This window comes from Gopherus evgoodei, chromosome 13 (assembly GCF_007399415.2).
Source record: "Gopherus evgoodei ecotype Sinaloan lineage chromosome 13, rGopEvg1_v1.p, whole genome shotgun sequence".
Classification (NCBI taxonomy): Eukaryota; Metazoa; Chordata; order Testudines; family Testudinidae; genus Gopherus; species Gopherus evgoodei.
Window position 1 is genome coordinate 3,920,182 of NC_044334.1, and position 15,479 is coordinate 3,935,660.

Consider the following 15,479-nt stretch of genomic DNA (forward strand, 5'->3'; position numbering starts at 1 on the left):
GAGCCAGTCTTCGCTCCAAGCCCAGGAACACAAACACGACTAATCTTCAAATCACAGTAGCTGCCTAGCTCATCAAGTTGTCTTAACTTATTTTGTTTACCAGTTAACATATTGGCAATTGACTCTCTGTTCCCCTTTGGGTCCTGCACTAATTTCTGGGCTAGCCTGTGCTCAGATTTATGCAGCACTGGCTCACCACTGTGTTTGGCTCAAATGATGGCAAACTCATTTCTTAATGTTAGTTAAGGTGGGATTTTTCCAAATCCAATGCTAATTATTCAGATGAAGTCCCACCCTCCCCTAGTAAATGAGGGATACTCACTGATCTGTCATCCTGAACTCTCTCCTCACAGCCTAGCTATAAGAATGAAGGATTCTTCCGATTTACTGAAATGTGAGCTCTCTCGGGGAATCTATTCTTACTCATTTAACGGGCTAGTTTAGCCACAAAGCAATTTGTTTTATCCCCCACTGGAATTTATTTTTCAACATTTGAAGATAATGAGAAGCAAAGACAGTTCCAAAAAGAACCAAACTCTGGAGAGGCTTAGATTCTTCATCCACCTCCAAGAAGAATGGTTTGATTTTGGTATAAAACGGAAAAGTCCACAAGAAGTTTTGCTAAAACATTTCCTTTTTTGTTAAAAGTTTGTGTATTTTTAATTTCCCAATCACTCCAAAGCTAAGTGCTGTGCTTTTTATGGCTGTTTTTTCTCTGTGGCAGTACAGTGTAGAGGGATGGTCACATCTATTTTAGGGGAACACTGTTATCTCTGTTATTTTGAAAGCACTGGAAAGTGTGCTGGACATCATTCAGAACCTATGTGAAGATAAGTTCTCTGCCCTAAACAGTGGGCTACAAGAAAACCCCACACTCACACCAAATATCACTAACTTTAACAGGATGCCTTACGGCACTGGAGCCCAGGTGCTATATATGACAGAGTGAGAGTAACAACAAGGATGGTGTGGTTGAAGGAGAACAAGGGTTACTATAAGATCAGCTGGTTACTCACTTCAAGTCTGTATTCAGACCAGTATTAAGATTTATTGTTAATATATGCAGGAATTAACCTTGTTGATAAATGTACAGCCATCACAAAAGACTGTTCTACAGAGTCACAAATAATTTTAATGCCCATGAAAGTGAGGACCTGAGAGCACAGGCTTGAGGCAGGAATAGCAGCACCAAACAACATGCTAGTTCCCATTACACAATGCTCCTAACTCACCTCTGTCTTGCTTTATTTGCTTCAGTTTGAGGTTGCTAACAGACCACTTTACCTTGTGGTCTCTTAGAATGTGTGAACTACTTACGCTAAACAATTTGTTCCACTTCCTATTTAGCTGTGACACAGTATCTTTCCCAGACCTGAAGAAGAGCTGTGTGTAGCTTGAAAGCTGCTCTTTCACTAACAGAAGTTGGGCCAATAAAAGGTATTACCGCACCCACCTTGTCTCTAATCTTGGGACCAACATGGCTACTATTTGACTGACTGTTCAGTTAATTTGTAACACTGATCACCCAGCTGATTTCACTACAACATCACAGTCTACATGGATAGCAGAGTCAGATTTCTTAGATTACAGATCAATCCTATGAGACTTGATTTTAGGGAGTTTGATCTATGCAGTACAGCTCATACTTCCTGACATTCCTTGGTGAAGTTTTATCTGATGTCCCCTCCCCTACCAAGTTTACCAAGATATAGTAGGCTAAAGCCACTGCAGGGGTCCCATTGACAGGCTGTACAAGTTTCTGGCTTGCCAACCAGACCAGATTTAGTAAAGCTTGTCACAATGCCACCTGTGCTGCTGTTGCTAATTATGTCCCTTGAGAACAAGCTATTACAATACCTTCTGAGTAAAAGCCAAATGTCAATGGTAGGTGCTAGAGGTGGGAAAAATATTCTCCGTAGTACCAAAACAAGCCAGGGAAAGAGGAAGAAGAGCACCTTCACAATAGGGCTGCCACCATAACAGGAGTGGATAAAATGTACTTTGCTGCAGGCAGGACTGAGTAGGCAAAAACAAAAAAACCACTCAGGTAATTTGTGGGAAAACACTAAACCTCTTGTCAGTTTGTCAAATAGAATTTCAACAATGTAAAGCAAGGTTGTTTGTTTTTTTTAAATAAAAGGTTTTAATACTTAAATTTAAGCAAGGGATAGAAAAATTTGAAACAGGAGTTCAATTTCCCCCCCTCTCCCTTAACACAAGGTTAAAGCAAAATTTGTTTTATTCTTTCAGTGGTAAGAATTGTGTCTGAATTCCTTTTATATAAAATATATTAACTGACCAGGTTTGTTCCAGCAGCAGGGTGGAATCTGTCTCTCGAGGGATTTGTGGGATCTAAGGTTTTTGTTTCTTGCCGCTTTATCCCACTCTCACTCACAATGTGGGAGTGGGTATTGCGGGGCAGGATAAAATAAGTAGTCCCATGCAGGGCTATACTTCACAAGCAACACAGCCCTAAGCACACATACCCTGAATTTTTCTACCTTCTCCACTCAAAGATTTTTGGTGGCTAAAAACTAGCTGTGTGTCTCAGCAAAAGGCTCTTCTACTTTTGCCTGCTTAAAATAAAATTCACTCACTGACAAACACTTTGACAGAGAGAAGCAAAGTCTCCTGATCTTATAGAAATAGTGGGATTCCCTAGGTCAATAAGAAGTCTTAATATCTGAGTAACAAGCTTTACACTGAGCTAGAATGTCCTATTTCAGGTTTGACACAAAAATTTGGCAGAGCCCAATTACTGATGGTTTTGCACATCTCCATGACTGGCTGCCATCCTGAAAAACTGGTCATAATACCAAACATTTAAGACCCCTTTACAGCTCTTTTCACCATTCTACCCTTGAGATGTAAACAAATAGAAAGGCTAGTGGCACCATGATTTAGTACAGTTAGCCTTCTGGGGCTTCTGGTTTAAATCAGAAGTGAAAATAAGGTCAAGCTTCTTCGTTATGCTCAGGACAGATGATCTCACAGCTCCTCTCATTAGCAGTGCTGCTTCCCGACACCTTAAGGGCTTGGCTACATGGGAGAGCTGCAGCGCTGGTGGTAGGTTTACAGCGCTGCAACTTACCGTCCACACTTGCAAGGCACATACAGCACTGCATCTCCCTGGCTGCAGCGCTGGCTGTACTCTTGCTCTGCCTGGGATATAACCATTGCAGCGCTGGTGATGCAGCGCTGCTCCGCCAGTGTGGCCACCAAAAGTGCTGTAATTGGCCTCCAGATGTATTCGGAGTATCCCAGAATGCCTGTTCAGCCACTCCCAACAGCACTGCAAATCTGGCCACACTGCAGCGCTGGTAGCTGTCAGTGTGGCCACACTGCAGCGCTTTCCCTACACAGCTGTACGAAGACAGCTGTAACTCCCAGCGCTGTGCAGCTGGGAGCGTAGCCATACCCTGAGTCTGCTTAGTCCTGCACATGAGAAGTAGGCATCTTCATTGCAACAGGTGGTGTTGCCATAGATAGCGCTCCTGCGCCATTGAGCTCAGTGGGCGTTTCCCCATTGATTTTAATGAGAACAGCCTCAGATCACTCTTGTGTTCGAGATGCACCAGGAAGGTTTCCCAGATTATATACCTGCCTCCTTCGCTTAAGCCTCAGGAAAGAGGCTGACTAGGGAGGCAGTGACAGAGCTTAACCAGGGAGTGGAACACTTTATTATTAAAGGTGACAGGAAGAAAATAAGTCTTGCGAGCACACTAGCTAGTCTCCCTGGCTGGCGGGGCCTGCAGACTCACTACAGACTGAATAGGCTTTGGCAAGTGTACTCTTTCCTTCACCCCCCTAGCAGTTGCCTCAAGGTCAGGGCTGAGGCACACTGAAGGGTTAGCCTAGAGAAGCTCACAGTGCAACTGCCTGTGTAGTCCCCGTTCTGGAGATAAATGGGGCCCTGTCCCCTTCCCTCTCCCCAGGGCTGTAAATCTATCCTCTTCTATGAGCATATCCATTCTCCTGTGCTTGAAGGGAGCTCTTAGAGCCACAGGTTAAAACTCGAATGCTGAACTGATGGCAAGTTTGGAGGGGGTGGGGAGTTCTCCTCTGGTAGAGACACACCCTGTCTGGATACTCTGGACACATCCTTGTGGCTCAAAACATAGCTGCAGGCTACTTTCCTTTTTAAACAGGTGGAGGGGATCACACTGCACCAAACCGCAGAATTATAACAATGTTCCTCCTTAAAGACTAAGCCCTAAGCTCTTAAATGAGGTCTTCACTATATTGCAAGTGACACACAATGAATAAACGTGCTATAATATTACCCACACCCTCACCCTTCCTCTGCCAGCACATGCATCTCTGGTTCACAAGATTTATCAGAAGCTAAGGCCTGGTCCACACTACACTGTTAAACCGATTTTAACAGCGTTAAATCGATTTAATGCTGCACCTGTCCACACTACACTGCTCTTTATATCGATTTAAAAGGCTCTTTAAATCGATTTCTGTACTCCAACAAAACGAGAGGAGTAATGCTAAAATCGATATTACTATATCAATTTAGGATTAGTGTGGACGCAAATCGACGTTATTGGCCTCATTATTTTACAGTAGCTACCCACAGTGCACCGCTCCAGAAATCGACGCTAGACTCGGACCACAGACGCACACCACCGAACTAATGTGCCTAGTGTGGACGCGCACAATCAACTTTATAATATCTGTTTTATAAAATCGGTTTAAGCTAATTCGAATTTATCCTGTAGTGTAGACGAACCCTAAGAAACAGACAGAACTTGGAAGCCCTTTGTTAAATATTGGCAGCACTCTACTGGTCAATAAAAAAACTGCAACAAAAGAGCCCCAAAATCTTGAGATCCCTCTCTCCACAATAAGCACTGAAGGCCTTGTACCCTCCTTCTCAAGACAGTTTCTATGACAAAATTCTTCTAATGATTTAGAAACCCTTATATACCCACAGCATTATCAGAAGTGTTAAAGACTTCTAAAATTTACCCAGCAAATCAAAAACCTCAACTCTTGCGTCTGTTTGAGACAAGTTAGAATCTTCACTAGAAATTATGACTACACAGAAAATCCTGGGAAAGGGAAATAATTATTGATGCTTTATGTAGCTTTCCTAATGAACTTCTGATTGTAACATGAACAATGTAGACTTTACAAATACAAGCAAAAACTGTGCATTTTCAACTTCAGTGAGACTGTGACCCCTACAAGATATCCCCATAACATTTCACATTTAAAACTACATTTCAGTTTTCTTCTACAACTGCTGAGCAGTTCAACAACACTGCAAGAAGCTTACATCTTAGCCCTGGAACAAGCAACTAGAATATCTGAACTACAGTACACAGTTTTCAAGGAACAGAATTCATAAATACAATTATATTGTGGAAAACATGTACACATTGTAAACTAATTTCTTTTCAAAAGAATACAGAATAAGAAGGTTTTCAGGTTAATCAGCAGCCCAGAGAAATGCCAACAATTCTTAAGGCCTGTTGTCTGTATCTAGGGAATAGTCTACTATAGACTTGTTAAAGGGTGACTGTCTGTCCTTCTGAATAGAAGAGAGGTCAAGGTGAACTACTTCACTTTCAAAAATCAAAAGAAAGAAAAAAAGTGAGAAAATCTCCAGAGTTCAAACATTGCTTTAAAACCCAAACTTTAAATACTAAATGGCCTTCATGGCTGCCATTTTGAAAAACATTCGTTTGTCAAAGGACCCTTTTGATTTCTATTCGAAATGTAAGAGCTCACAGATAATCCATTGAGAATCAAACCCACACAAAAGGCTTTTTGAAACAATCGTGGTGCTTGTGAAGGACAACATTTTTGTGCGCAAAATAAAACATTTTAATGCCCTACAATCCATTACACATATATTCTTACATTTCCTTTCAGTAATTATTCATTAGAAAACATTTAACGTCACTGCAGATTTCACACTGGGCAGTCTGCACACAAAGGAGGAGAGTTGGCCCATTTATAAGGGACTGAGGCCTTCTTTTCTAATCTGAGAAACTCCAAGGAGGTGGGGCCTACCAGACACAACAGGCAAGCTAAATTGTGCAGTTAACGGTCAAAGCCCCCCTGCCTACTTTGACACTCATTTAAAGATGACAGGGAACAATAGAGATTTGTTCTTAGCAACTCTTTCTTGTTATGCGGTCTACATCAGCTAAGCTGGGCGGTTCAATACATGAAACCAGTACAGATAGTCTGTTCCACCTGCCATCTCTCACCCTCACTCAGTTCCGTCTTTCTTCGGCCCCCTTTTCCTTTCCCCACTTTAACACAATGAGACAGGTAAAGAATATCTTTAGAGAGTCCCATTCAACATGTCAGCTTTAATAAAACAATTGCCTGTCAGGTTTATATGAGGAGCTCAAATTTTGGGTTAATGCCAGTAATCCCGCTCCTCAGACACAGGTTAGTAACTCAGCCCTGTCCTCTATCCCGGTATAATGAAAAAGCATCTCAGGAATGCTGTCAAATAGCTAAATGACTTCAGATTGCAATACTGTTACTATGCAAAAATACACTAACATTATTAATAAAAGTTACAAGTAACTGTTTTACACTAAAATTACATGAATTTACCGACTCCAACAATCATTTTACTGCTCCAATGCAAGTTATCCATCTAGACACTGCTGCAGCCCGATGCCCACCTGCTAACTCCTCCACAGGGAGGAAACAGGCTAGCAAACTGAAAGGAGGTTATGCCTCACTTGGGAACTTATAACATGGTACATAGTTCATAAGATTTAAAACTTGAACATGAAGAATTAAAGAGTCCTACTCTTCATAAATCATTGCTTTCTAATGCAGCTACTATCACTTTCTTCAACAGTAACATGCTCAGGTTTACTACCGCTAGACCAAAGACAGCTGCTGAATCTTCATTATTTGCAGAACATCATGTCTTGCTAGAAACTGTAACTGCTGATCAGCTCCATAAAATCATCGCTAGATAATAAGCTGATATTTTCAACTGGAAAGAAGAAATTCAGGGTTGCAACTTCTGGAAGACAAGAACTGTAGATTTATGCCAGGGGTTCTCAAACTGGGGGTTGACCCCTCAGGGGGTCGCAAGGTTAATAGGTGGGGGTCATGAGCCATCAGCCTGCACCCCCAAACCCTGCATATCCACCAGCATTTATAATAGAGTTAAATATAAAAAATGTGTTTTTAATTTATGGGGGGGATGCACTCAGAGGCTTGCTGTGTGAAAGGGGTCACTAATGCAAAAGTCTGAGAACCACCGATTTATGCAACCCCACGGCTAGAAACAGAACAGTCCTTGAACTATAATACATGTTATCATTAAGCACTGGTAAGTTAATGGAATGGGGTTTCCCCCACCTCTGGGTAACAAAATTTATAGTATGACTAGTATCCTCTCCCCTTTGGCTAAAATGCAGGGCCAGACATCAATTTAGCTCTGATGACGAGAGATAAATACGCAGGGTAGTAGGGCCATTTACTTGAAAAGAATAAACAATTATTCTACAATCAATTTCCAAAACCAAACTACAGGATATTTAGTTAGATCTTATTTACCATAGCCTCCAATCTTCGCATACACCAGATCTTCCTCTCAGGTTATAGTACTATATTAATTTTTATTACAATAATCCAACCAAGATTATGCTCCATTGTGCTTGGTCATGTATGTAAACTTAAGAGGCAGTCCCTGTCCTGAAAAGTTTACAAAACTAAACAAACGAGAAGGTAGGAGAAAGGAGATAAAATTCCCATTTTATAGAGGACAACATAGAGATTAAGTAACTCGCCCAAGGTCACATGGAGTCTGGGGTAGACACAGGAACTGAACTCAGATTTCCCAAGTCCCATTCCTCTGCCAGAATGATAAGACCTATGTATTATACAAAAAAAGACAAATGCACTTTTAAATGATGGAATCTCCATTTGGAGAATTCCTCCTTTTTATATATACAAGTTCAACTCTAAAAAAATGGAACAAGCAAATGCTCTTTGACATTCTTTTCACCTGCTAAGAAACTAGAGGAGAAAGGCATGTAATTTGAACTGGTAAACAGAAGAGGTAATCTGGTGAGAAATTTTTATTTTTGCAGATTAAACAGTAAGTGAAAAAATAAAAAGTAACACCAAGGTAATATTCTTTAAGTACATCTTGAAGAGACAGCGGGGGAAGAGAAGACGTATGAAGCATGACAAGAGTCTAAAGAATTATCACTAGACCAAATTTAAATTTACTGAAACCGGTGACGACAGCTGTTATAGCATCCAAGTTTCATGCAATGGATGCAAGCACAACACCATATTGCCTGGAGTGTTACAAATATGATGGAATACTTACTGGAGAATTAACTGACATTAATGGTGGTACTATTATGCTCATGTTTTACTGTATTTACTAGAGTAAAACATTAGTTTAACTAGATAAAGATTTGCGTAGCTGCTGGATCAGGCAAAGTATCTTCTGTGGGAATTCTCCCGGTGGAGCTGCATTCTCTATCACCAGCAAGTGTCATTGTGGATAATACCACACAGCATGTAACAACACTGGTAACCATAGATGTAGAGAGTGAATCACAGTCTCAAGTTACCCTGAAGTTTGGTCAACCTCTTGGTAAAAATTAGCAAATGTACTTCAGTTTTATTACAGATGGGGAAATCACATCTAATCAGTCTCATAGATATGCACAAGGTGGCTGTTTTGGGCAGTCTCCTTGCCAGTTCATTACACCATAATTAAAACTTCTGATATTTGAGTAACATGATCTTCCATGTATCACAGGGGTAGCCATGTTAGTCTGGATCTGTAAAAGCAGCAAAGAATCCTGTGGCACCTTACAGACTAACAGACATTTTGGAGCATGAGCTTTCGTGGGTGAATACCCACTTCATCAGATGCATGCATCTGTATTACCCACGAAAGCTCATGCTCCAAAACGTCTGTTAGTCTATAAGATGCCACAGGATTCTTTGCTGCTTTTACATGATCTTCCATGCATGTTGTATTGCTAGTCTATAGGCACTTATACACCTGGCCTCTGATAGTGAGGCACAGGGAATGCTCTGCTAGGGGCAGAGGTGAATCCCAGACAAAATGTCTGTGCTTATCTGACAACAGTTTCAGCAAATCCAACATCTCATTTATCTCATCTGCCCAAGGCTTCTAGAATGAAATGTCTTTTGTCTTCAAAAAGGTAAGTGAACCAGCCCACCCTGCCCCACCCAGTTTCCCACCTCCAGCAATGGCCATCTTTGATGCTTCAGAGAAAGACAATCAAAAACTAAACAAAAACAAACAAAAAGCACCTCAAATCTTGAATACATTGATGTGAAAAAAAACAACCCTTCTTGGGCCCTACAGGTGAACAGCTGAAGCCCTGAAGCCTGAAATTTTAGGAACATAGGACACAAACCAGCCCTGCAGATAGCTTAAGACACTGACATTATACCCAAAGAGCGAACTATATGTGTTAACAAAACTGCCTTAACCAGCAGATAAAGAATGGATTGAAGCTTCATAGCATAATGTGAAAGAGTACCGATCCCCAGCCCTTTTATTGCCCTTTTGATGTTTAGTGTTGGGCAAACCCTGATCTTTCAGCAAAAAGAGAACTGGCCACTGTTCCCACCAGGCACTGTCACCTCCAGTTGAGACACACATGGTGGAGGCCACTCAGCTAGAGAAAGAATGGGAGGTGCCTTGTAACAGACTTTCTGTCACCACTGTGGGTAGGGAGTGGTGGATGAAGGAAGAGGGCTCTAGGGGAGAGCATTCTAATTTTCTGAAAGAAAAAAAAAGAAGTGTTTATTGTTCCCCTCATGTGTCAGGACCCTATAGTGGGGGGAGAGGCAGGCTTTTCCTCCCTCTCAAGTTTTTTCTTCTAAACAGATATGGCTTTTTATACATCAGAAATATGTATTTCCCTAAATGCTTTATTTTAAAAATCTGTTCTTCTCCACTGGCCAGCAAATCTCTCTCCCTTCTTGTCCTTCTAGGCTCCTCAAACTAATTTACTGCTTTCTTTCACATCTCCCATCCTTGGGAGTTTTACAGCCCATCAATCCAAGCACTGAGGAGCTGGTTGGGCTCTTAATTTCGCAGTGCTAAAAGAACTGTTATAATAAAGCATATTTGCATAAAGACCTACAAGATTAGCAGCTTACCATCTCCTCCTCCATGTTGTTACTGAGCAGAACAACTAACCCCACCCCCACCTAGACAAGAAGGTGCCCTTTATGAGCACTTTATATGTTGATGTTGTACCACCTCATGGAGGTGGTGGTGACTCAGCTGTTTGATGGTTAGAAGGATACTTAATTGCCAGAGATCATATGACACAGGGAAATCCAGGTAACAATTAGGAGAAAGCAGGTGCACATAACACATCACTTAAGGACATGGTTAAAAAAATAAGGTGGCTGTAAGTGCATGGATGTTATTTGGTGGCAGTAATGAGCTATTATTAAAGGCACTTTAGGCTTTGTAATTATGTAGTAAGTAGGGTACTGTAATATAGTAGTTATAACTGTCCCCTCCTTGGGAAAAGAGGACTCTGGTTTAATAGCTTATCTACTAAATGGCTTCTGGAGTAGTGAAGAAAATATACCGCTGTCTCTAAGGGGTAATTTTGTTTGTGTTCTAAGGTAGGGAAGGGGAAGATACAGGAAAGAATATTTGGCTGTAATATCTTCATAGAAATACAGTAACTAGTCAGCTTTATTATTATCAATAAGTTCTTAAAAAGTCATTAGCTATTGTAATATTCTATCTTTTAAAACTACCACCTAAACTACATGGGTGACTGCATCAGGAAATTAGATTTTGAAATGTAACTGTAGGCTGACAAATCTTAAAACCAGTAGATGAGCGGACCCTTATAAATTTACTGTCATGCCTTTTAGGCTGCTATAAAACTTTTAGAGTTCTAAGGCTATTTGAGTTAGATGATGTCACTATCAAAATGGCTGTTTCTAAGGGACTTGAAAACAAAATGCAATTCAAATGAAGTAACTTTATATTGAGTTACCACATGATAGGAGGTTATACATTACTTAGCTTTGATAATTATTTGGAGATGAAGGATGGTCTGGGAGTTAAGGCACTGGCCAACGGCAGGGAGATGTGGGTTCAAGTCCCTGCACCAGCACAGGCTTCCTGTCTGACTTTGGGCTAGGCACTTAACCTCTCTATGCCTCAGTTTCCATCTGTAGATGAGGCCTACGCTGGAGGAGGTTGACAGCCTAAAACAAGAAACCAACAGAAGTCAGCCCTATCCAACCCTGGTATGGGAAACAGGTGGAGGAGGTGATGATAATTACCCTTAGCTCTGAATGTTCCCCTGTGAAGCTAGACCTGACTGCAGTTTGTCTGACTGGCAACTGATGTAGTGGGGAAGTCCTGACTGTGTAAACAGGGTAAGTGGCTTTTTCCAAGGAAAAGGGAAGGCTGTTTAGTCCTTATGAGTCTGTAATTCTTTCTTGCAATGACCCTTCTTGTTGCTGAGGGTTATTACTGAATCCAAATCTTCCTGGAGTTAGAGAAGTTTCTTTCCTAATTCATTATCTCCCCAAAATGAAAGTGGAGAGAGAGGGAGAGCGTGTGAGCACACGCAACAGAACCTGTTCTATCCTGTACACATAGGAAGCTTTCTCACAGACATTGCAGCTACAGTATTCTACCTGAAGGTGCTGTTCTGTTCAAGTGTATTGTCTTATACAGTGTTCAGATGTCTCATATTAAGCTGAGACAATGACAACATTTACTGGTACAATTAAATACACTGAGAATGTTTGCTGCAACCTCCTTTAAAAGGGTAACTAACCAGCTAGGCACTCTGAGTAAGAAGAGAAATAAAGACAAAGCTAGGCCTAAGCCACTGTTAAGTGTGCACAGCTCATTGCAGGCATAACATTTTCTTTCTTTTGCCTTTCATTAATGTTCTTGTAAAATCTCCCATTTTCATGGCTGGTGGCCACCTTTCCCCTCCCAGGATTAGAGTCCTGCTAACACCACCTACTTCTCAGCTGGCCCTGCCCTGAACTGTGACTTGCTATTTGCTGAGCCAGGCCCCCGGAGGGCAATGCACTTGGCCCATGAAATAGAGACAGTAGGGTGAAGCTCGATTTATTTTTGAACCAAGTTTACAAAGTTCTTCCACTCCTTTAGACTTCTCTGCAAATCCCAAAGTTGGTGCTTAACAAATAGAAGAAACTGTTCCTGCATCTAGGAGATTACAATCTAGTTCAGATATTAACAAGACATTTCAGAAACAACTGGTAGGTGGCATACCATCGTGAGCTGGAAGCACTGCAACAATCTTCACAATATTACATCTACCCATTCTGTGATTCACAGGGTGACTTTGCTTGGAGAACTACTACTTGGTGTCAGCATGATTACTGTGCTAGTTGGACAGCATCGTTACAGCTGACCATCAAAGGGGAAAAATTAGGTGTTTGATGGGGGATTCTGCTCTGGGTTTTTTTACCTTAAAAATTCAGGTCTTGTTTACTCTGTTTTTTCTGGAAGGATGAATGGAGAACTAGTTGTTTGCCATCACTGATATAAGGCACACCTGGTTAACTGACAAGGAGAAGTGATTTTTATTGTTTGTTTTTGTTTGACTCTGCTTTAACTCAAATTCCTAACAAACATTTGGAAAGCTGGAAGAAAAGGTCCAATAACAAAGTTACAACACCGCCAGCCTTCAATAACCAAATCCCTGCATCCTTTAAAGAGATTGCCAATAAAACAGGGAGAGACAAGAGTTGAAATACCTGATATTTCTAACATAAAAGCAAAAAACAATTTTTTTTTCCAGGGAGGAATGCTTTTCTGGCCTTCTAGATACATCACGAAGAGGAAGAAGGGGAAAAAAAGACCACAAACAATTCTCCATCATTAAAGCCTGACTTAGCAAGGTACTTAAGCATGTCCTATGAACTACCAATGTGCTTAAAGTTAAGCATGTGTGTAAGTATCTCACAGAATCGAAGTGTAAAATGGGGTCAGTTCCTGGCTAACCCAGCATAGGCTGTCCAACACAGAAACTGGATGATAATTGCTTTGAAAATGGTCTGAATATTTGAAATATAGCAATACAGCATGTTCTACACATTGGTGGGTTAAAGTAAGCTCTGTCTCAGAATCACAGCTTTGGAAATAACATGCACACTAGAATAAAAATTTAAAAAATAGTGTTGCTGGTGCACAGTGATCCAGCAAACCCCAATAGAATCATCAGAGTCAAATACTCAAATCTTCTCAAAATAAGTTTAACTATCAACACTCCAACTGACTAGAAAATGCAAACCTTAGTCACTCTCTCAGATCAAGTGTGATACAAAAGTTGAAGATCACATTATTTCTTTTAATGTCATCCCCTCGTGCAGAGGAATTGAAAGGGGAAAAAAGGAATATAGTTAATTTAAAAATTAAATACAACTCAGCTAAAAAAAAATCATATTTTGACTTGAGTATGGTGACCGTCTTCTAGGGCTCCCTCCATCTGATTCAGAACACTGCAGCTAAAGTAATCTTTCATGCTCTTCCCTTGGCCACTTCTTATTCTGGAATCAATTTGCTTGCTTACTTCTTGGCTTCCACATCAAGTTCTTTTGTCTTGTCTTCACTGTGCCAACTGCACAGCTCCAGTCCTGCTTACACTTGTACTATCCCTGTGCCACTCTCCCCAGTGCTTACCTTCTTCTCCTGAGGAGCTTCCCTACACTGGAAAGTACCTCTCTCTTCTTATGTGCCAAACTGATTCCCTCTCTATTTAAATCACTTCTTGAAATACCTCTTCTGCAAAGCTTTTTAACCCTGAGCCCACATTGGACATCTAATTCATGTCATGAATGATCTTCATGATGTGTGTTGTGAGTGCAAACTGTATTGCCTCTAATATACATTATAATTTTCTTTGTAGGTGGAAAGGGGAGATGGGGGGAAATTTTTTTTCCACATCTGAAAGGGCCAAGCACACTGATTTTCAATAAATAATAGGCTAGGTAAAGAAACTTCTTTTGCTGCAGAAGTGCTTAATGAATAGGAAGGCAATAGCTCTGCCTCAAGGAGATTACAGCCTAGTCCGGACATTAACAAGACAGTTCTGGAATAAGTAATAGGTAGTGTGACAGGATAAAATGCAGATGCTGTAGTAATTTCGCATTGATCAGACATTAAAAAGCTTCATGAAAGAAGTTAGTTTTGTGGTAGGATTTGAAGGAAGTTGTGTGGGGCCAGAGGTAAACTATCACAGTCATTGATGCTTGTCCAAATAGGCCAATTTTCAGAGCTTTCCAAACTCTTTCAAATCAGTTCAATTCAATTCTAGTTGATATCCTGAAATCAGTTTGCATTAGTGAAATGGTGTGGCTAATATTGCCTCGCACAGATTTTTAATTCCATTGCCTGCTATTAAATTATACCAAGTAAAAAAATTCCTTTGTAAGCTTTTTTGCTGTCTATGGAAAGCGAAAATCATCAGCAAAAACCTGCCAACATGCATCTTGATTACAAGAAGCTGTTACAACCCTCTGTATTTTAATCTGCCGTTGGAAAAGGTAGCTGGCTTGACACTAGAGTTGTATCTGCTGTCTCCATTGTTAATCCTTTATTTGCATAACAGTGAAATTGTTGGCTCAGCTGTAGCATCTTAAAAAGTTTCTTTATCTAAATCCACTTGAAATTAAATTAAATTTCTGAGTATGCAAATATCAAATATAAAAATAGCGCTTACTGATTAGGAGTGTGGTCCAAAAGAATCTTAACTATTGACTATGCACCATGACCTTTTTGAAACAAGTCTACAATCAATAGCTACTTATGACTGCATTACATCATGTGCTTTCTAAGAATATTCATTCAAAATCACTACACCATAATCTAATCTATTCTAATACAACCTCCAACATTTGCTGAAGCACTTAATGTCATCTAGAGCTGCATCTTCATGTACTAACTAATATATCCATGACTACATCCACTAATAATTAACATTACCTGAATGTCCATCCTGTATGCTGTTAATGCCAGTTGTTAACAATTATTCCAGCTAAACCATTCAAAACTTGCTTTGAACTTGCTTTATGGTCCCGTGTAGCACAACACTGTGCAGCTAGGTCTGACAGGCTACTTCCTCACCTGAGTGGAGCATTGTTAATAATTTACAGTGTGAGTCAGTGACTGTGTCCTATGGATACTTGTATACCCATATTGGCTGCAGCTCAAAGATAAGAACTAGAAACCGTATCTTCTTTGAGATTATATTGCAGCCACTGCTGATCTTCGATTAGTCAGGTACATTACATGCTAATCACTAATTACTGAAATAAGTAAAAGAGCATAAGTGTCTCATATTAAAATTCCCACTGGAGCCAGCTGAACCTAGAATAGTCCAGCATACCAAGCACAATGCTAGGATGTTCAACTGACTTTTCAGAACCCTGAACTTTAGAAGATGAAGGAACTGAGTCAAGCTGGGAGCTCT

The 15,479-nt window shown here is 40.5% G+C and overlaps 1 protein-coding gene across 1 annotated transcript in view; it reads right to left on the bottom strand.

Moving 5' to 3' along the window:
* The window catches only part of MYO1H (myosin IH), a 58,802-nt gene extending 43,722 nt beyond the window's left edge, over positions 1-15,080 (bottom strand). The window contains exon 1 of the mRNA XM_030582622.1: positions 14,993-15,080. Coding sequence (XP_030438482.1) covers positions 14,993-15,004 — 12 coding nt within the window. The 5' untranslated portion in view covers positions 15,005-15,080. The remainder of the gene's footprint in view (positions 1-14,992) is intronic.
* Positions 15,081-15,479: the final 399 nt, after the last annotated feature.